This window comes from Haematobia irritans, chromosome 1 (assembly GCF_050003625.1).
Source record: "Haematobia irritans isolate KBUSLIRL chromosome 1, ASM5000362v1, whole genome shotgun sequence".
NCBI classification, from domain to species: domain Eukaryota; kingdom Metazoa; phylum Arthropoda; class Insecta; order Diptera; family Muscidae; genus Haematobia; species Haematobia irritans.
Window position 1 is genome coordinate 133,119,469 of NC_134397.1, and position 23,510 is coordinate 133,142,978.

The following is a 23,510-nucleotide window of genomic DNA, read 5'->3' on the forward strand; positions in this document are numbered from 1 at the left end:
GCAATTATATTCAACTAGAATTTATTTAAATTAAGTCATTTCGCAGTCCCCTCCCACATATTTATGTGCTTAACGAGTTCACTTACCTCAATGCTATAAATTTCAAAGGTCAAGTTTTAAGTTTGATATTGGCTTGAGCATTTTTAAGTTTTATATTCACAATAAATCTAAATTCTTATTTTTAATAATATTATGATATTTTAGATAAGCTAATCAAACTAAACCTTTTAGAAAATTTTACAAATTGAAATCATTCATATGAAGAGAAGAAGTTAACGGCTTAAATATTATTTTCTCTTTAAGGTTGCTGTTAACAACATGCTCCAAGGATGCACGTAAAGAACTGAACTGTTTTATGGGAAAAGCTACTGGGAAGAATTACTTCGTTCAAAGATTGAACTAAAGTGTACTCAATTTTTTGCGATTACATAACGGGTTAGTGAGATAATGAAATTTTACTGACATTTTTCAATTTTTAACTACCATTTAAGAAATTCTTCTTTGTAAAAAGGTACAAGTAAAGAAAACAATCAATGGCGCCACGATTACTATCTTTGGGGAGGGTACGAAAATTCTTCTCTGCTTTAGATACCGTTGAACTTATTTGTACGGTCATTGAACGTTGTACCCACCCCGAGTAAAAATTGAGGGATCTAATATGATACAATTCGATCCGAAAAATGGTAAGATCTTATCATATCTAATTACTGTGGAATTAGATCTCAATATTGGCTTAGATCTAATGTCGTAGACATGATTATATCAATCCCTAATATATACACTGAAAAAAAGCATGCCCGGTTCCAAAGATTTTGTCTTTACTTTAAAAATTAAAATAATAAAAATTCCGAGCCAAAGAAGCGGAGAATACAAGTAAGGATACTTTTAAGACACAATTCTCTTTTAAATTTGAGTTTTGTGAACTTGCTTCTAGGAAGAGAATTTTAATTTTTCGCTTTTTCAACTTTTTCTCTTCATATGCTATCAAAGTCCTTTAAAAACGAGTTAACGACAATTTTATTTTCCAAATGCAGACTCGACTTCCAATAGAAATTATCCTATGTTTCAAGTAAAAAACGTCTTTAATATAAAGTGTTGAAAAACGTGTCCTATATTTTAACGAATTTTTGCTTTGTAATCAAGATGCAAAAATAGAACAAATTTAAAGACAATTTCATTAATTTGTGATATTTTGACAATAATAATAATAATAATTGGCTGATAAGTCCCCGGTCTAACACATAGATGACGTCGCTAGTATTAAATGCGTATTATTTTACATTACATAGTACCAACCTTCAAATGATTCGTGTCAAAATTTGAAGTCTGTAAGTCAACTAGTTTGTGAGATAGAGCGTCTTTTGTGAAGCAACTTTTGTTATTGTGAAAAAAAATGAAAAAAAAGGAATTTCGTTGATAAAATACTGTTTTCTGAAGGGAAAAAATACGGTGGCAGCAAAACCTTGGCTTGATAATGAGTATCCGGACTCTGCCCCAGGGAAATCAACAATAATTGATTGGTATGCAAAATTCAAGCGTGGTGAAATGAGCACGGAGGACGGTGAACGCAGTGGACGCGCGAAAGAGGTGGTTACCGACGACAACATCAAAAAAATCCACAAAATGATTTTGAATGACCGTAAAATGAAGTTGATCGAGATAGCAGAGGCCTTAAAGATATCAAACGTGTTGGTCATATCATTCATCAATATTTGGATATGCGGAAGCTCTATGCAAAATGGGTGCCGCGCGAGCTCACATTTGACCAAAAACAACACGTTGTTGTTTTTGGTCAATGATGATTCTGATAATTCTGAGCGGTCTTTGCAGCTGTTAACTCGTAATACACCCGAGTTTTTCCGTCGATATGTAACAATGGATGAAACATGGCTCCATCACTACACTCCTGAGTCCAATCGACAGTCGGCTGTGTGGACAGCGACTGGTGAACCGTCTCCGAAGCGTGGAAAGACTCAAAAGTCCGCGGGCAAAGTAATGGCCTCTGTTTTTTGGGATGCGCATGGAATAATTTTTATCGATTATCTTGAGAAGGGAAAAACCATCAACAGTGACTATTATATGGCGTTATTGGAGCGTTTGAAGGTCGAAATCGCGGCAAAACGGCTCCATATGAAGAAGACACCAAGACAACGCACCGTGCCACAAGTCATTGAGAACGATGGCAAAAATTCATGAATTGGGCTTCGAATTTCTTCCCCACCCACCGTATTCTCCAGATCTGGCCCCCAGCGACTTTTTCTTGTTCTCAGACCTCAAAAGGAAAAAAATTTGGCTGCAATGAAGAGGTGTTCGCCGAAACTGAGGCCTATTTTGAGGCAAAACCGAAGGAGTACTACCAACATGGTATCAAAAAATTGGAAGGCCGTTATAATCGTTGTATCGCTCTTGAAGGGAACTATGTTGAATAATAACAAGTATATACAGCACTAAGTTCGGCCGGGCCGAATCTTAAATACCCACCACCATGAACCAAATATTAGGGTTTCCTTTGAAATTTCAGGAGGGCTTGAGGACTTGAGGACACTTCCCGAAGATAAATTTAAAGATTTCACCTATGAGGACTATATCAGATTCTGGATTTATAAGAACCATTTATGTATGAGTTTTAGAGGAATCATTAACATCTCTTGTAAGTGTGCAAGAAAATTATAAAATAACGTCTTGATTTGATATCTTAAATCTGTAGAAGTAAAATCTGGGAATTTTACATTGAGTTTCAAGCAATTTTCATGATCAGTTCGCCTTCTACACCCTTAAGAAGTGAAGTCGGTCTATATGGAGGCATTACCAAATGGACCGATAAAAACTTAATCCGATACACGTTTTTGTGAGCCTAAAATACCAGAATATTTAATATTTCAGGCAAATCAGATAAAAACTACGGTTTCTAGAAACCCAAGGAGTTAAATCGGGAGATCGTTCTTATGGGGGCTATACTAAAATATGGACCGATACTCACCGTTTTCGGCACACCTCTTTATGACCCGAAAATACCTCTAGATTTCCAACTTCAGGCAAATAGGATAAAAACTTCGGATTCTAGAAGCCCAAGAAGTAAAATCGGGAAATCGGTCTATATGGGGGCTATACCAAAATATGGACCGATACTCACCATTTTCGGCACACCTCTTTATGGTCCTAAAATACCTCTAGATTTCCAATTTCAGACAAATTGGATAAAAACTACGGTTTCTATAAGCCCAAGACCCCAAATCGGGAGGTCGTTTTATATGGGGGCCATACCAAAACATGGACCGATACTCACAATTTTTGGCACACGTATTTGTGGTCCTACAATACCTCTAGATTTCCAATTTCAGGTAAATTGAATAAAAACTGCGGTTTCTATAAGCCCAAGAAGTAAAATCGAGAGATCGGTCTATATGGGGGCTATACCAAAACATGGACCGATACTCACCATTTTTGGCACACCTCTTTATGGTCATAAAATACCTCTAGATTTCAAATTTCAGGCAAATTGGATAAAAACTTCGATTTCTATAAGCCCAAGACCCCAAATCGGGAGGTCGGTTCATATGGGGACTATATCAAAACCTGGACCGATATAGCCCATCTTCGAACTTGACCTGCCTGCAGACAAAAGACGAGTTTGTGCAAAATTTCAGCACGATTGCTTCATTATTGAAGACTGTAGCGTGATTACAACAGACAGACAGACGGACATCGTTATATCGTCTTAGAATTTCTCCCTGATCAAGAATATATATACTTTATATAGACGGAAATCGATATTTCGATGTGTTACAAACGGAATGACAAACTTATTATACCCCCGTCACCATTCTATGGTGGTGGGTATAAAAACGAATTTTGACAAAAAAAAAAACGTGTTTTTCTTTGTTAGACCGGGGACTTATCAGCCAACCTGTTATTTTATCATTTTTTTTTAATGTATTCCAACGCTTCTCTGAATCGTTTGACCTCAAAATATTTTCAAAATTCGCAATTTTACTAGAATGGATTTATCATTTTTTTCGAAAAATGTTAAATAATTTTTGATTATTTTATTAATTCTTACTCTGTTTATGGACCTATTTGGAACAAAATACGTTAAAATTTACCCTTAACCAGTATATACAGCAGTAAGTTCGGCCGGGCTGAATCTTAAATACCCACCACCATGAATCAAGTATAATAGTTTTTTAGAAAACTTTTCGTCGTAGCCGGTTACTTGATAATATATAGAATTTCAAGGGGGGTTGGAGGCAGATATCTCCTTGGTAGATCAGTTCAACCAGAACGCTTCCCGAAGATAAATTTAAAGATTCTACCTATGGAGACTAAATCTGTTTCTGGACTTATAAGAACCATTTTTATTTGAGTTTTGAAGGAATCAAAAACATCTCGTGTAAGTGTGCAAAGAAAGATTAAATAACGTCTAGATTTGAAATCTGAAATGTGTAGATTTTTACACCCATTATTCAAATGATTACGAGAGGAAAATCTGGAAATTTTACATTCAGTTTCAAGCAATTTTAATGATTAGTGTGCCTTCAATATCCTGAAGAAGTGAATTTGGCCATGCCAAAAGCCACAGTTTATACAAGTCCAAGGACTTAGATGGGGAGATCAGTCTATATGGGTGCAATGTCAAAAACATACACCGATACACACCAAATTGAGCACTCAAAACAATGTTTACTTGGATCCAAACGTTTTGACCTTCCTTTAAGGATTTTGGTATTGATTCCGAGCCAAAGATGCGGGTTCTTTAAAATAAGGACATTTTTTGCGTCCTATTTGGCTTTAAATTTATGATCTATAAAATTAAAATTAGGATACAGATCTCACGCTATTTTCTATAGAAATCCATTTATTTCTATAGAAAATTTTGACAAAATTTTATTTTTATAGAAAATTTTGTTAAAATTTTATTTCTATAGAAAATGTTGTCAAAATTTTAATTCTATAGAGAATGTTGTCAAAATTTTAATTCTCTTGAAAATTTTGTCAAAATTTTATTTCTATAGAAAATTTTGTCAAAATTTTATTTCTATAGAAAATTTTGTGAACATTTTATTTCTACAGAAAATTTTGTTAAAATTTTATTTCTATCGAAAATTTTGTCAAAATGTTATTTCTATAGAAAATGTTGTCAAACTGAATTATAGACGTATTTAATCGGTCTTTTTATACCCACCACCGGGGGTATAATAACTTTGTCATTCCGTTTGTAACACATCGAAATATCGATTTCCGATTATATAAAGTATATATATTCTTGATCAGGGAGAAATTATAAGACGATATAACGATGTCCGTCTATCTGTCTGTTGTAATCACGCGACAGTCTTCAATAATGAAGCAATCGTGCTGAAAGTTTGCACAAACTCGTCTTTTGTCTGCAGGCAGGTCAAGTTCGAAGATGGGCTATATCGGTCCAGGTTTGATATAGTCCCCATATAAACCGACCTCCCGATTTGGGGTCTTGGGCTTATAGAAATCATAGTTTTTATCCAATTTGCCTGAAATTTGAAATCTAGAGGTATTCTATGACCATAAAGAGGTGTGCCAAAAATGGTGAGTATCGGTCCATGTTTTGGTATAGCCCCCATATCGACCGATCTCCCGATTTTATTTCTTGGGCTTATAGAAACCGCAGTTTTTATTCAATTTACCTGAAATTGGAAATCTAGAGGTATTGTAGGACCACAAATACGTGTGCCAAAAATTGTGAGTATCGGTCCATGTTTTGGTATGGTCCCCATATAAAACGACCTCCCGATTTGGGGTCCTGGGCTTATAGAAACCGTAGTTTTTATCCAATTTGTCTGAAATTGGAAATCTAGAGGTATTTTAGGACCATAAAGAGGTGTGCCGAAAATGGTGAGTATCGGTCCATATTTTGGTATAGCCCCCATGTAGACCGATCTCCCGATTTTACTTCTTGGGCTTCTAGAATCCGAAGTTTTTATCCTATTTGCCTGAAATTGGAAATCTAGAGGTATTTTCGGGTCATAAAGAGGTGTGCCGAAAACGGTGAGTATCGGTCCATATTTTAGTATAGCCCCCATAAGAACGATCTCCCGATTTAACTCCTTGGGTTTCTAGAAACCGTAGTTTTTATCTGATTTGAAATTGTAAATATTCTGGTATTTTAGGCTCACAAAAACGTGTACCGGATTAAGTTTTTATCGGTCTATTTGGTAATGCCTCCATATAGACCGACTTCGCTTCTTGTGGGTGTAGAAGGCGCACTGATCATGAAAATTGCTTGAAACTCAATGTAAAATTTCCAGATTTTACTTCTACAGATTTAAGATTTCAAATCAAGACGTTATTTTATAATTTTCTTGCACACTTACAAGAGATGTTAATGATTCCTCTAAAACTCAAACAAAAATGGTTCTTATAAATCCAGAATCTGATATAGTGCTCATAGGTGAAATCTTTAAATTTATCTTCGGGAAGTGTCCCCAAGTCCTCAAGCCCTCCTGAAATTTCAAAGGAAACCCTAATATTTGGTTCATGGTGGTGGGTATTTAAGATTCGGCCCAGCCGAACTTAGTGCTGTATATACTTGTTTGATTTAATATATACCACGTATGGACTAACTTACAATTTAGAAGACGGTGTTAAGAAGTTTTAAGATACCTTGCCATCGGCAAGTGATACCGTAATCCAAGTAATTTGATTGTGGATGACAGTCTTCAGTCTTCTACGCAATCCATGGTGGAGGGTACATAAGCTTCGGCCTGGCCGAACTTACTGCCGTACATACTTGTTTATTCTTATCTTGCTTGGCTGCATATATTTCTTAACACATACAGTCAAGGGTGTCTATTTATAGAACAGCACACGAGCACATGTTTCGGAGACGAACTATTGTCTAGAAATAGATGCCCTTAACGGTAGTTAGAATTGACATTCATCGTTAGTTTATTTATACTAAAAATGGAAATTTCGTGTTCAACTAGACTTCGTAATATTGCACAGTAAAAGTTAAGTAAAGCTGAGAAACTTCTTCGTAGGTTCGAGAAAATGCGTATTCCCTATTATTATATTTACTTCAGTCCATTTACGCACTCATTCCAAAAAAACCAAAGATGCTAAATCCGCAAAATAAGTCTTAGCCTATATTTGAAGCGTTTTTATCTTAAATCTAAAGATTCAATATTTCAGTTAATTTAAGGACGATTTCATTAAATCAAAAATGTGTTTCAGTACTTTAAGGAAAATTTGCCGTAGTTTAAAGACATGCAACTTTAACGAAGGGACGCAAATTTTTAAAACGTGTGTCCTAAACAGGGATCCGGAGCGGTCCATTTTTTTCGCTCCGCTCCGCTCCCGCTCCGGAGAAAAAAAAAACGCTCCGCTCCGAGAAAAAAAAATCGCTCCGCTCCGCTCCACGCTCCGCTCCGCTCCTCTTCGAGAAAATTATAGTACAAACATTGTATTATTTGTTCAATTGAGTTTTATTTTATTTAGAAAAATCGGGCGGTACATATATGGGAGCTATAGCTAAATCTGAACCGATTTCGATGATTTTTTGCACATATAGTTAGTGCTATAGAAGATTACATTTAGCCAACTTTGAGTAAGATCGGTTGATAAATAAGGGTTTTATGACCTAATTTGGCAAAATCGGGCGATACATATATATGGGACCTATATCTAAATCTGAACCGATTTCGATGAAATTTTCAGACTTAAAGGGTGATACAGAAGATTATTTTGTGCTCAATTTGACGACTTCGGTTAGTAAAAAAGTGCAACGTGACCCCATTTGTCGAAATCGGGCAATACATATATATGGGAGCTATATCTAAATTTGATCCGATTTCTTCCAAATTCAATAGCGTTCGTCCTTGTGCCCAAAAAAACTCCCTGTACCAAACTTCATCAAAATCAGTTAATACTTGCGACCGGAATCCTGTGAACAACAAATACATGGACAGACGGACAAATGGACGGACGGACACCAAGCGCTAGATCGACTCAGGAGGTGATTCTGAGTCGATCGGTATATATTTTATGGGGTCTAAAATCAATATTTCTGGTAGGCACATTTTTTGGCAGATCAAACTTATTATACCCTAACCACTATGTGGTTTAGGGTATAATGACTTTAAAACAATGTGTTGAAATATTTTATTAATTTTGAAGATTTTTTCAGAAATATTAAATCCATTTTGACTTCATTAAAACGAAATTTGCATTCATGTTAGGATACACATTTTTATGTCGAATCACTTAGCTATAAGGACAAACAGACTTCATTGAAAAGTGTGGAGACTTTTAGACAAGGAAAAAACTTTATTTCAGAGAAATACGTCTTCTATTCTAAGCAAAATTCGTATTCGTATTTTAAGCTTGTGAAATATTTGGCCTCCCGACAATATTCCTTGCGGTGCACCATCTACTATTTAATATGTGATAGAAACCAAATTTATGAAAATGGGCCAAAATGGACCAAATTCTGTTTGGTCCGACCATCGGACCAAATTTAAAATTTAGAAATCTTTTGGACCAATTTTGGTCCGATCGGACCAAAACGGCAATGCTGATTGGAATTGAAAGTCTATAATCAGAGTAGAAGTAACTACTCTCCGAAAGTTTTTTTTTGTTTTGCAACAGACGTAGAGAAGAGGTTTTGTTATATTTGTAATGTGTGTGTATGTTTAAGTTTGCAACAACCTCCATCGAAATCAGTCCGTGGTATACCTACGAATATTCTTACTCAGATCTAGTGTTACCTAATTTCGCTTTTTTCCCCTTTATTGTAAAAATACATTTTCGAACAGCGTTTTTAAGAAATGTTCGTTCTCAAAAAAAGTAGATAACATGCAATAATACAAATCAAGTCATTATTTTTCAATGTGAGAAAAAAATTAAAATAAATGTATATGCGCACATTTTTCAACCAAAATTGAAACTATCCATAATTTTAATTAAATTTTCGAGAACTAATATCAGAAATAAGAGAATGCTAGGATATAGTACAATAGTAAAGCAAATATGAATGTCCTTACACTGAAAAAAAAGAAATTTTCTTAATTATTAAAGTCACGTTGACCTTACCTCAACAATTTTATCTTTCATGTTATGATACACATTTTTAAGTAAAATCACTTCAAAAGTTTATTGACTTTTGGACGTGGAAAAAACATTATTTTAGAGAAATGCGTCTTCCATGTTAAGCAAAATTTGCATTCTTATTCTAAGGACATGAAATCTTTGACTTCACGATAATTTTTTTTTTTTTCAGTGTAGAAAACTAAAACATTAAATATAAATAAGATTGTTTAATTGCATTTATTTGACGTTCATTACAAACATTTTTGTAGTAATACGGGATGAAATTGATCGAAAGTACTGTTGTTACTTTTACAACACATACTAGAGATATATTTTGACATTTGCCGTTTTTGAAAACAATTACTAAAAAAACACGTTGTTTTTTCCCCAATGTACGTACGTACAAAAATACATATCGTACATTTTAAACGTTTACTCACACTACGCTAAGTACTAGCTATATTTGAAATTACCTACACAGTGTAATTTCAAAGTTACACATTTCATTCAAGTAATATTTTATTCGGAGCGGAGCGGTTTTTCATTTGGAAACCGCTCCGCTCCCGCTCCGGCAAAAAAAGGCCTTGCTCCGCTCCGGATCCCTGGTCCTAAATTTAATGAAAACAAATTTTGAAGCAAAGATTCTAAACTTTCTTTCATTATTATTATTTTAAAGAAATTTGTCCTTAGTAGTGTGGAAATTGCACATCCTAAAATTGAGGTTGCGTAATCATTAATATCACGTAAATATTTTTTTTCAGTAAGGTTCTGAAAAACCTACAGAATCTAGACCCCAAATCGGAGGGTAGTTTTATAAGGGGGATATATATGAAAATCTGTACCGATACTCAATATATACGGAACACCTATTTATGGTTCTAAAAAACCTCTAGATTTCAAATTTGAGGCAAATGGAATAAAAACTACGGGAAATCGGTTTATATGGGGACTACAGCAAACCTTAGACCGATACACACCATATTCGGCACACCTATAAAATACCTCTAGATTTAAAATATCAGGCAAATCGGATTGAAAATACGGTTTAAGAAGGCCAAGAAGTAAAATCGGGAAATCGATCTATATGGGGGCTATACCAAAACATGGACCGATTGGCACCATTTTCGGCACACCTATTTATGGTCCTAGAATACAACTCCATTTCCAATTTCAGGCAAATCGGATAGAAAATATGGTTTCTAGAAGCCCAAGACCCCAAACCGGGGGTCGGTTTATGGTATATAGGGGCTATATAGCCCATCTTCGAACTTGACCTGCCTGTAAACAAAAAACGAATCTATGTCAAATTGCAGGACGAAAGCGTTATTATTGAAAGCTGTAGAGTGATTACAACAGACATACAGGCGACCATGGAGGACATTTTTGGAAGTGCTTTTCCAGTTTTTTTTACTGGGAAGTTCTATTACCTTCTCCCCAAGGAACTGTTTCATATTTATTATACCCTAAACCACATAGTGGTAAGGGTATAATAACTTTGATCTGCCAAAATATGTGCGTACAAGAAATATTGATTTTAGATCCCATAAAATATATACACTGAAAAAACAGTGAACCCTTTTCCATTGCAAAATGAACTAAACTGTAGTAATATTGACCATGATTTAGCCCTTAAGTTTTTTTTTTCAATTTGTCTAGTTTATAATTCTCTTAAATTTTAGTTCATCTATAACATTGTATTTTAGTTAATTTTTACAACACCATAAGATTTATATACCCCTACCAAGTTAAAAAGTCAGTATTCTTTTGGTTTACTTGCTTATTTTTTGGGAAACCCGATAATAAAAATTGGTTAACAATCTCTTTAAAATGTCGACGACTAAACTATTTTTAAATCAATCATTCCACAGTAAAGAGAAATTAAATAATTAAATGAACAACAAACCGTTTTACTATTATGAAAATTTTCATACAATAAAATTAAACTTTCTTTAAGCAAAAGTACTTTATTATAACAACTTATGATGAAAGTTCTTAATACAATGTTTTTGTGAATAAAAATTATGACTACGTGGAACAAGAAAGTAGTTTATTTTAACTCGCTTTTTGGACATTTTGACTTTTCCTTAGTTTTTTATTCATCGTAATTATATTTTTCACATATCTTGCTGAAAAAATGGAAGGAATAATGAAAAATTTTAAAAATTAACATGTAATAAAATATAATTTTTTAGCTCTTTAAATTAGCTTGTAACTTACCATATTTGGGGACAGTTTATTAAATGGTGTAAGGAATTCAACTTTTCTTAGATAAACGTACCTCATAAAGTTTGTACCTGAAACAATTAGAGAAATAATGAATTAAGTAATATATTAACTCATAAAATTGTGTTTTTATCAATGTGAAGGACATAATACAATAAATATTCTTGTTAAAAGAAAGCCAAAGTTTTAATATAAAACTTACCAATTATCTATTACATTGTACGCTGAGGTTAAAAAGTTATCGAAATTCATTTGGGGTTACTCTGAAATTAAATATTTATTTTTATACCCTCCACCATAGGATGGGGGTATATTAACTTTGTCATTCCGTTTGTAACACATCGAAATATTGCTCTAAGACCCCATAAAGTATATATATTCTGGGTCGTGGTGAAATTCTGAGTCGAACTAAGCATGTCCGTCCGTCCGTCCGTCTGTCCGTCTGTCCGTCCGTCTGTGGAAATCACGCTAACTTCCGAACGAAACTAGCTATCGACTTGAAACTTGGCACAAGTAGTTGTTATTGATGTAGGTCGGATGGTATTGAAAATGGGCCATATCGGCCCACGTTTACGTATAGCCCCCATATAAACCGATCCCCAAATTTGGCTTGCGGAGCCTTCCGGAGCAGCAAAATTCATCCGATCCGGTTGAAATTTGGTACGTGGTCTAAGTATACGGTCTCTAACAACCATGCAAAAATTGGTCCATATCGGTCCATAATTATATATAGCCCCCATATAAACCGATCCCCAGATTTGACCTCCGGAGCCTCTTGGAGGGGCAAAATTCATCCGATCCGGTTGAAATTTGGTACCTGATGTTAGTATACGGTCTCTAACAACCATGCAAAAATTGGTCCATATCGGTCCATAAATATATATAGCTCCCATATAAACCGATCCCCAGATTTGACCTCCGGAGCCTCTTGGAGGGGCAAAATTCATCCGATCCGTTTGAAATTGGGTACCTGATGTAAGTATACGGTCTCTAACAAGCATGCAAAAATTGGTCCATATCGGTCCATAATTATATATAGCTCCCATATAAACCGATCCCCAGATTTGAACTCTGGAGCCTCTTGGATGAGCAAAATTCATCCGATCCAATTGAAATTTAGTACGTGGTGTTAGTATATGGTCTCTAACAACCATGCAAAAATTGGTCCATATCGGTCCATAATTATATATAGCTCCCATATAAACCGATCCCCAGATTTGACCTCCGGAGCCTCTTGGAGGAGCAAAAGTCATCCGATGCGGTTGAAATTTGGTACATTTCATTAGTATATGGCCTCTAACAGCCATGTAAAAATTGTCAAATTTTATTACTATAGAAAGTTTTGTCAAAATTTCATTTCTATAGAAAGTTTTGTAAAAAAATTATTTCTGTAGAAAATTTTGTCAACATTTTAGTTCTATAGACAATTTTGTCAACATTTTATTTCTATAGAACATTTTGTCAACATTTTATTTCTATAGAAAATTTTGTCAAAATTTTATTTCTATAGAAAATTTTGTAAAAAATTTATTTCTGTAGAAAATTTTGTCAACATTTTAGTTCTATAGACAATTTTGTCAACATTTTATTTCTATAGAACATTTTGTCAACATTTTATTTCTATAGAAAATTTTGTCAACATTTTATTTCTATAGAAAATTTTTTCAAAATTTTATTGCTATAGAAAATTTTGTCAACATTTTACTTCCATAGAAAATTTTGTCAACATTGTATTTCTATAGAAAATTTTGTCAAGTTTTTATTTCTATAGAGAATTTTGTCAAAATTTTATTTCTATAGAAAATTTTGTCAAACTGAATTATATACGTATTTAATCGGCCTTTTTTTTTGTTTAATATATACCCCTTATGGACTAACTTACAATTTAGAAGACAGTGTTAAAAAGTTTTACGATACCTTGCCATCGGCAAGTGTTATCGCAACCCAAGTAATTCGATTGTGGATGACAGCCTTTAGTAGAAGTTCCTACGCAATCCATGGTGGAGGGTACATAAGATTCGGCCTGGCCGAACTTACGGCCGTATATACTTGTTTACATTACATTTTCCAAAAATCTAATTAAAGAAATAATATGCATAAAAAAGTAAATACTCTGGTTAAAAGAATGTTAAAGAAAGCTTACCAATTCATAAAAATGTTGTTATTCTGAAATTAAATATTTGTTTTTTACATTAAAAATATTAAATTGGTTTCCAAAAATATTTGATTAAAGTAATACTAAAATAAGGTATTTAAAACATGTAATTTTGATAATAAAAAAGTCATAAAAACGTAAATATTGTAGTGAAAAGAAAGCCAATTTCTAAAAGAAAACTTACCACATCTCTATTTATTTATTAAACTTATAGTAAATATAAGAATAATAGAGAAAAATCCAGCGTTAGCTACTTAGGCTATCAGCTACACATCTCTATTAAATTATACGTTGAGGAGTAATATAAAAATTTGCCCGAATCCATATGGGGTTGCTCTTAAATTAATCTTTACAACAATGAAAAACATGAAATTGGTTAAAAAATAATAATAATAATTAGCGAATAATAATATACGTAAAGAATATTATTTTTTTAAAAGAAGCCCACATAGAAAAAAGAACAATTACCTATTTATGATTAAACTATACGCTGAAGTGTAACAAACAATTTTCCAAATTCATCTGGAGTTACTCTGAAATTGAATATTTATTTTTTACATTGAATAATAAAAATTAAATTAGATAAAACAATTTCAATATACTTTCCATTTCAGCATTTTTTCATAAATATTGAACATTCTTAATAACTTCGCCATTGTACACCTCATCGCTAAAATATTAATAACTTTCATTTAAAAGTTTTGATAAACAAACACCAATATATGTCTCAAAAACCAAAATATTCCATAACTTTATATACCCTTGTTACATACGTGCTAAAAAGATGCAACAGCCCACGCCAACGCCAACTATACAACTGAAGCATGCCAAACAAAACCAAGCAAAACCAAAACATTCCTACAACAACAAAAACACATGTGCCTTCATTGAAAATAACGCCTCATCCAGACAAATAAACCATTCGCGAATAATAAACACACATACACACAAACCACTGAAAGAACAAAAATAAAAACAACCCCACGCTCAGATATACACAACATCCCCATCACTCGCTACCATTTCTCATTATTGCATTGCATGCTCTCACTCTCAAAAAAATTTCAAGTAACATCATCTTTACATTAAACATATTCCACTTTGACGAGAAAGATCTCTGTACTATGCATTAGTTCATCGCATCCACAACTTACTCTAAAAAACAATACTTTTAAATGCATATCAGTATAAGAAGGATGAAACGTTTAACTTAAAATTAGCAAAAACTTCATGAAATGATATCTACCCATTTTTGACGAAAATGTCTATAAATTTAATTACATGTGAACCAAAAATATTTCATTGAGAAATGTTGTACCAACTATTATTAACTATAGGAATTGCCAGTAAGAAATTGCTATCCGCTTTCAAGTTCAATTTTCGTAAAAAAATATTTTCTCATACAATAACTCTTTAGAGTAAATTACACTTATTATTTAGAAAGTATTTTACATTTCATAAGTAGTTTTATAGCATGACAAACGAATTTTTAACTACCAGTTAAGAAAATTTTTAAAGAAATTTCCATCGTATTTGGTAGGCTATGAACTAAACGATTGCTACTTAAAATTTGTAAAATTTCCTTTCGAGTAGTTAATTTTCGTTAAAGATACGAAAAATGAACTAAAATTCTGGAAAATTCTTGTAATAAATTATTGTAAAAATCTTCTTAAATTTACGAGACACTTTTTTTTCTGTGTACCGATCGACTAGGAATCACCTCCTGAGCCGATCTAGCTCTGGGTGTCCGTCCGTCAATCTGTCCATGTATTTGTTTTTCGCAGGATTCCGGTTGCAATTATCAACCGATTTTTGGTACAGAAATTTGGTATAGCTCCCATACAGAGAATGAAGCCGACCCACCTTTGTCAGCAGCGGCTGACACTAAATTTTTGCATCCGGCGGCAGCTTGACGGCTAAACCGATATAAAATAATCTATTCGACGGCACATAATTATCCATTATAAAATCAATTTGAAGTTTGATTTAAAATGTAATAAATTTAGAAAAAGGCGTATTTTAAAATATTTTAAAGAGCCGCATCTTTGGCCAGGAATCAATACCAAAATCTTTAAGGGAATGTCAATGTCTTGGGATCCAAGTAGGAACTATTTCATCCTATCTTTGAAACCACATAAGATGGTCTCGCGAAGACAATGAAAAACAACGCTTGTGTATCCTTAAACTGATAGACATCCTTAACTGTCAATTTCACTTTTGCTGGTTTTTGGTTAATTAATATCACGGTTCATATTTTAATTTTCACGAATATTTCTTTATTAACTGAATCAAGTCGGATCAAAATTCGCCATCAATTGCTGAAAATATTGTTTTCGTTCATAAGGCAAAGCGAACAGTTTAATTACTGTGGGAAACAGAAGGATGGTATCCTAGCTTATCGGCAACATATTTAACAGAGTGTTCCTTTCCATGATGATCCTTCCAGCTGTATTCTCCATGAACTTCAATGTGTCCGTGATCGTCTTTACCATCAGCACCTACAACCTTGCCTTCCTCTTGATGTTTGGTGTGGTCGCTAGTTTCCCATCTGGAATATATAAAGCAAAGTTATTAAGGTTCACGTGAGAATTAGATTTAAATATCCTGAACTATATACAAAATAAAAACTTACTCAAATGAATAGCCATCATGATCAACCTTGGAATCTTGTTTCAAAATTTCAACATGATCATCGGCCGCAGCCAAAGCTAGGACACAAAGAGCAGCAAGGACAATGACGAATTTCATTTTGCTAAATTGTTTGTTGTTCCAGAAGAAGTTCTCAACTTTATGGATACTCTTGAAGTCAATATCAAGCTTTTTTATACCTAACAGACTGTCATTTGTAATCACATTAAGATTGAAAGAACCCGTTTTATTGCAATTGCTTTAAATATTTTAGATATTTAGACAATATAACAATTTTAATAATAATTACAAGATGTGTGAGCTTAAAACAAATTTTATATACATACTTAGCTGCGCGTTCCTGATTTTTTAAATCTTTGTTATTAAATATATCATTTGCTTCGAAGTCATTACGAACATTTTGCGTTAAATAAGTTAACAATAACATATTCTTCACAGAATATTTCGAAGGGTAAGGATAATACCCAAGGATTTAAGGTTATTTTCGTTAGTTCACATAGTTACGAATTTCAATTTATTGGTGGGATTGATCACGGCGAACACAATATTTTCTTTCAGCTGAGCAGAATCGGCACTTATTTATCTCAACAAAGAGAGAGTTTAGCTCATATGGTGACAGAGAGCGGTTAATGGCACAAAAAATGAAGTACGAACAAATCGGAATTTTTTTTAAAGGATATGCCTATACAGACATGCAGGTGTAAAATGGTCTGTTTTAACCACAGCCAAAACAAAATTTAAAATATTTTATTAATATTTGTACAAATAGTCGGGGAGAGGGTGGTTCATTTTGTTTGTTGATTCCTTTTCCTCCACATCATGACAGCTCATGCAGTAGTCAGTATATTTCACGCCAATAGTTGTTGCAAACTCGCCTATCATGCAGAGACCTGTTATAGAAGACATCTATCTGGTGTCTTGAGATTTCAATGTTTTGGATGTAAATTAAGAAATTCTGTGATATTTTGTCAAATAAATAATTTTTATAATTTTCTATAATTTTTAGTGGATCCTAACGCTTGCCTGAAATGTTTGACCTCAAATATATTCAAAAATTCACAATTTTTATACCCTCCATCATAGGATGGGGGTATATTAAATTTGTCATTCCGTTTGTAACACATCGAAATATTGCTCTAAGACCCCATAAAGTATATATATTCTGGGTCGTGGTGAAATTCTGAGTCGATCTAAGCATGTCCGTCAGTCCGTCCGTCCGTCCGTCTGTTGAAATCACGCTAACTTCCGAACGAAACAAGCTATCGACTTGAAACTTGGCACAAGTAGTTGTTATCGATGTAGGTCGGATGGTATTGAAAATGGGCCATATCGGTCCACTTTTATGTATAGCCCCCATATAAAGGGACCCTCAGATTTGGCTTGTGGAGCCTCTAACAGAAGCATATTTCATCTGATCCGGCTGAAATTTTTTATATGGTGTTGTTATATGGTCTCTAATAACCATGCAAAAATTAGTCCACATCGGTCCATAATTATATATAGCCCCCATATAAACCGATCTCCAGATTTGGCTTGCGGAGCCTAAAAGAGAAGCAAATTTCATCCGATCTGGCTGAAGTTTGGTACATGGTGTTGGTATATGGTCTCTAACAACCATGCAAAAATTGGTTCACATCGGTCCATAATTATATATAGCCCCCATATAAACCGATCCCCAGATTTGGCTTGCGGAGCCTCAAAGAGAAGAAAATTTCATCCGATCCGGCTGAAATTTGGTACATGATGTTGGTATATGGTCTCTAACAACCACGCAAAAATTGGTTCACTTCGGTCCATAATTATATATGGCGCCCATATAAACCGATCCCCAGATTTGGGTTGCGGAGCCTCAAAGAGAAGCAAATTTCATCCGATCCGCCTGAAATTTGGTACATGATATTGGTATATGGTCTCTAACAACCATGCAAAAATTGGTCCACATCGGTCCATAATTATATATGGCGCCCATATAAACCGATCCCCAGATTTGGCTTGCGAAGTCTCCAAGAGAAGCAAATTTCATCCAATCCGGTTGTAATTTGGAACATGGTGTTAGTATATGATCTTTAACAGCCGTGCCAGAATTGGTCCATATCGGTCCATAATTATATATAGCCCCCATATAAAACATTCTCCAGATTTGACCTCCGGAGCCTCTTGGAGGAGCAAAATTCATCCGATCTGGTTCAAATTAGGCACGTGGTGTTAGTTATGGTCGCTAACAACCATACCAAAATTGGTCCAATCACACAAAAATTGGTCCATATCGGTTCATAATCATGGTTGCCACTAGAGCCAAAAATAATCTACCAAAATTTTATTTCTATAGAAAATTTTGTCAAAATTTTATTTCTAGAGAAAATTTTGTTAAAATTTTATTCGGTTCATAATAAAAATTTCTTCATTGTCAAAATTTTATTTCTATAGAAAATGTTGTCAAAATTTTATTTCTATAGAAAATTTTGTTCAAATTTTATTCGGTTCATAATCATGGTTGCCACTCGAGCCAAAAATAATCTACCAAGATTTTATTTCTATAGCAAATTTTGTCAAAAGTTTATTTCTATAGAAAATTTTGTTAAAATTTTATTTCTGTAGAAATTTTTGTCAAAATTTTCTTTCTATAGAAAATTTTGTCAAAATTTTTATTTCTGTATAAAATTATTTATTTCTATAGAAAATTTTGTTAAAATTTTATTTCTGTAGAAAATTTTGTCAAAATTTTATTTCTGTAGAAAATTTTGTCAAAATTTTATGTCTACTTTGTCAAACTGAATTATATACGTATTGGATCGATCTCTTTTGATTTAATATATACCACGTACACGCTCACAAAAAATCGCTTCTGTAACATATACTCCCAAACATATTTTGCTTCAAGCATATATATTTTTGGGTATTGCCCAAACATTTATATGTTTGATCTCTTCCAATATATAATATGTTTGAAAGCATATTGGTCTAAACAATATATGTTTGGGTAGTCTAAGTTCAAAACATTTTGTATTTTTGCATCCAAATTCAATAATGTTGTCTTCCAAAAACAATATGTTATTATGTGAACATATAATATGTTTGGAAGCATTTTGCACCCAAAAATATTATATGCTTAAAAAAAATTCTCCCAAACAATATTGTGCTCAAACTTTTATTTATTTATTTATATACTTACAATCATAATGAATTATGAAAATAAACAGGTAATATGGGTGCTAACAACATAGGTTTTCGACCTGAATGCTTAAAATTTTGTTTCTGCCCAATTGTATATTCCCCCCGCATCTTTCTCACTTCCACGAGATTTTTTAGTTCTTAGCACCTTTTTCTGTAATACAAACATTGTAGAAGAAATTATTCAATTGTATGATTTTTTTTTATTTTAATTTTACCTTTTGCCGGACGGGGATTCGAACAGCGGACCACACAGTTTGTAAGGATCAAAGAAGTAGCTGATCAATTGCCCAAGGAAAAATAAAATGTTAATTTTGTAATAACAAGCAACAACCACCAACTTAATTCAATATCGCTCCCTCTTAAATAGCGCTCCAAGCTACTAAACACATATATATATATATATATATATATATATATATATATATATATATATATATATATATATATATATATATATATATATATATATATATATATATATATATATATATATATATATATATATATATATATATATATATATATATATATATATATATATATATATATATATATATATATATATATATATATATATATATATATATATATATATATATATATATATATATCTATATATATATATATATATATATATATATATATATATATATATATATATTTATAGGCTATTTCTAAATTAATATATGTTTGCATCCAAGCATATTATATTTACAAACATTTTATGTCCCAAACATAATATGTTCTAACATATTAACATATATGTCCCAAACATGTTATGCTAGTTTATGAACATTATATGCTTGCACTCAAAAATATTGTGTTTAAAAATTTGTGTTCCAAACATATAATGTTTATAGCCAAACATATGAAAAACAGTCTTTTTCATCCGTGTATGGACTTACATACAATTTAGAAGATGGTGTTAGGAGGTTTTAAGATACCTTGCCATCGGCAAGCGTTACCGCAACTTAAGTAATTCGATTGTGGATGGCAGTGTTTAGATGAAGTTTCTACGCTATCCATGATGGAGGATACATAAGCTTCGGCCTGGCCGAACTTACGGCCGTATATACTTGTTTTAGATTGGATTTTGCATTTTTATGACAAAATTTATATAATTTGTACCATTTTATGAATTAGTTTAACCAATTTGAAACAAAAAAAGTTAAAATTACCCATTAACAAGTGAGTAAGAGTAGAAAGTCGGGCGGCGCCGACTATATCATACCCTAAACAACACCTACTGAATTAGTAAACATTGTTTGTGTGGTATCAACGGTATAGGTTTGGGGAAAACCGCATTTCCATATTTAAGGATTGGGAATGGGAGTTTAATCACAATCTGAATAGAAATGTATGATTTTAGGAGCTATAGTTGATTCTGAAACTACTGTGTTAGTATGCCACTAATATTGAGTCCATTATTAAAAAAGAGGAAATCGCTCAATTAATGTGGGTAATAAGTCCAAATTTCTGAAAATAGGGAAAAAGATTTATGTAATAGCTACATGTCTAAATACGATCGGCTAAATTTGGGAAAATTGATCGATACATATATGGGAGCTATATCTAAACCCGAACCGATTTGGATGATATTTTCCAGATTTGGTTGATACCACAGAAGGTTACTTTGTGCTAAAGTAGAGTAATATTGGGTATTAAATAAGGCCAAAAATAAAGTAATAAGGGACAACTTTTTCAAAATCGGTCGCTACATATAGATGGGATCTATATCTAAATCTAAACCGATTTGGATGATGTTTTGCACATAGAGTCAGTCTTTTAGAAGATTAGAGTAAGCCATGTTTGAGTACACTCATAGAAAAAAGTATGCTAAAAACCGCAGTCGATGTCTGCTGTTATATTTTTGTACTTCAGGGACAAATAAACAACAATTTATAAAATGTTTAGGTTATAAATTTTTCACCAAAGCATATTTAAGAACCAAAAGTAGTTTTTGGTATATTTTTGCAACGTAATATACTTACAAGCTCCTAAGTACGATCAGCAAACATTTTGTTTGCTGTTATGCCTCAATTCGATAAATATTCAGATTTTTGGTCACATACTATAGATATTCATAAAATATTGTTTTAATTATGTTAGGATAGCTCCTAAGTTGACATTTTTATTTCTTTTAGCCAAAATAAAACATGTTTTAGAGTAATCGAGCTTCAAAAATAGCAGGAAATGTTTGCTATTTCAGCAAACAGTGACTGCTGTCCCTTTTTCAGCAGACTTTCTGCTGTTTTAGCAGACTTTTCTGCTGTCCCTACTAACAAATTTCTTTGGGTGTAGGATCGGTTGATAAATAAGGGGTTTATAGCCAAATTTGTGAAAATCTGGCGATACATATATATGGGAGCTATAGCTAAATCTGAGCCGATTTCGATGATTTTTTGCACATATAGTAAGTGCTAGAGAAAACTAGATTTGGCCAACTTGAAGTCAGATCGGTCGATAAATAAGAGGCCAAATTTTGGAAAATCGGGTGATATATCAGATATCAGAGCTATATCTAAATCTGAGCCGATTTCGATGACATTTGGCACATTTAAAGGGTGGTCAATTGGATTACTTTGTGGCGGTTAGTAAATAAACGCAATCTGACCCCATTTATCTAAATTTGAACCGATTTTTTCCAAATTCAATAGCGTTCGTCTCTGTACCAAGAAACCGCCACATACCAAATTTCGTCAAAATCGGTTAATAATTGCGACCGGAATCCTGCGAACAACAAATGCATGAACGGACGGGCGGACGGACACCAAGCGCTGGATCGACTCAGGAGGTGATTCTGAGTCGATCGGTATATATTTAAAATCAATATTTCTGGTAGGCACATTTTTTGGCAGATCAAAGTTATTATACCCTGACCACTATGTGGTTTAGGGTATAAAAATATGAAAAAATCCTGTTATAAACAATTGAATGAAAAGACCTTCCTGTGTAGTAAAATAAAGAGCATCATTGGGAGTACATCTTCTGGAAGTGTCTTTGGAAGAACTTCCAAATTTTTTTGCTGGGTATCTAGTGTGCGGTTGAAGTTTAAATGGGACCATATTGAGCTTGCAGATCTCTGGCTATCTGCTGTCAGCATACCAACAGATTCTAGTTCTCCTGGAATATGTACGGTAGTTCTTAGTCTTGCTAACTCATCCGCTTCGTAGTTCCCTAGTATTTTACTGTGACCAGGCACCCATATTCGGTGAATATTGTACTGCTCAGGCATCTCATTGAGAGATTTGCGGCAGTCGATGGCCGTTTTCGAGTTAAGGAACACAGATTCCTAAAATTTTATTACAGGTTGACTGTCTTAGTATATATGTATATACTAACTTTGTCATTCCGTTCATATTGGCCTAAGACCCCATAAAGTGAATATATTCTCGGTCGTGGTGAAATCTTGAGTCGATCTAGCAATGTTTATCCGTCCGTTGAAATCAAGCTAACTTCCGAACGAAACAACCTATCGACTTGAAACTTGGTACAAGTAGCAGTTCTTGATGTTGGTCGAACGGTATTGCAAATTGGTCCATATCATAGAACTTTATACGTATAGTAGAACTTTATACGTATTCCATGGTGGCGGGTAAATAAGATCTAGCTGACCGAAACTTCGGCCGTAAATACTTATTTATGAATTACTTACCTCATGATCGACCTTCGAATCTTGCACCCAGAGAAGGAACATGATCACCTCAAACATGTTTTATGAGCAAAATGTTATTTTTGGGTGGTGACCATGTAATATGGTTTTCGCAACCATGTTATTTTTACGGAATTCATGTATCTGATTTCGGCAAGCAGGTTATATTTGACGAGATAATAACATTTTAGTGACAAACATGTTACATGGTCACCATACAAAAATACCATTTTGCTCTTGAAACATGTTTGAGGTGATCATATTCCTTCTCTTCGTGTGTTTTATTTGAAATTTTTGAGTCGAGAATTTGAATTTTGAGGGGCTTTAATCCACCCTAGGGAAATTTCTTGGCTCTGCCAATGCTGGAGGGTATTTAGAATGCGGATCCGATGGATATTTAGGCCCCCCTTTTCTGCCTTACCTTAATTAACCAAAGGTAGCGTTGTCCCAAAGTCCCATTACCCGAATCAGTTTGGGAAACTGTTAACATTGTCCCTTAATAGCCAAGGCTACAGCAAAGAGAGCAGCAAAAATAATGAAGAACTTAATTTTTTCCTCAAATTCAAATTTTCGATGGTATCTCAAAGAATGTTTTAA

The 23,510-nt window shown here is 33.4% G+C and overlaps 1 protein-coding gene and 1 long non-coding RNA gene across 3 annotated transcripts in view; one reads left to right on the forward strand and one right to left on the reverse strand.

The window, feature by feature from the left end:
• The window catches only part of LOC142221838 (uncharacterized), a 236,209-nt gene that overhangs the window by 103,874 nt on the left and 108,825 nt on the right, over window positions 1–23,510 (forward strand). The window lies entirely within an intron of this gene.
• LOC142242227 (larval cuticle protein 9-like) lies at window positions 15,692–16,207 on the reverse strand. The gene is made up of 2 exons (XM_075313976.1): window positions 16,071–16,207; window positions 15,692–15,986 (listed from the first exon to the last, which is right to left on the reverse strand). Exons 1-2 carry the CDS (start codon window positions 16,184–16,186, stop codon window positions 15,797–15,799), a joined length of 306 nt encoding a protein of 101 aa, XP_075170091.1. The 5' UTR covers window positions 16,187–16,207; the 3' UTR covers window positions 15,692–15,796.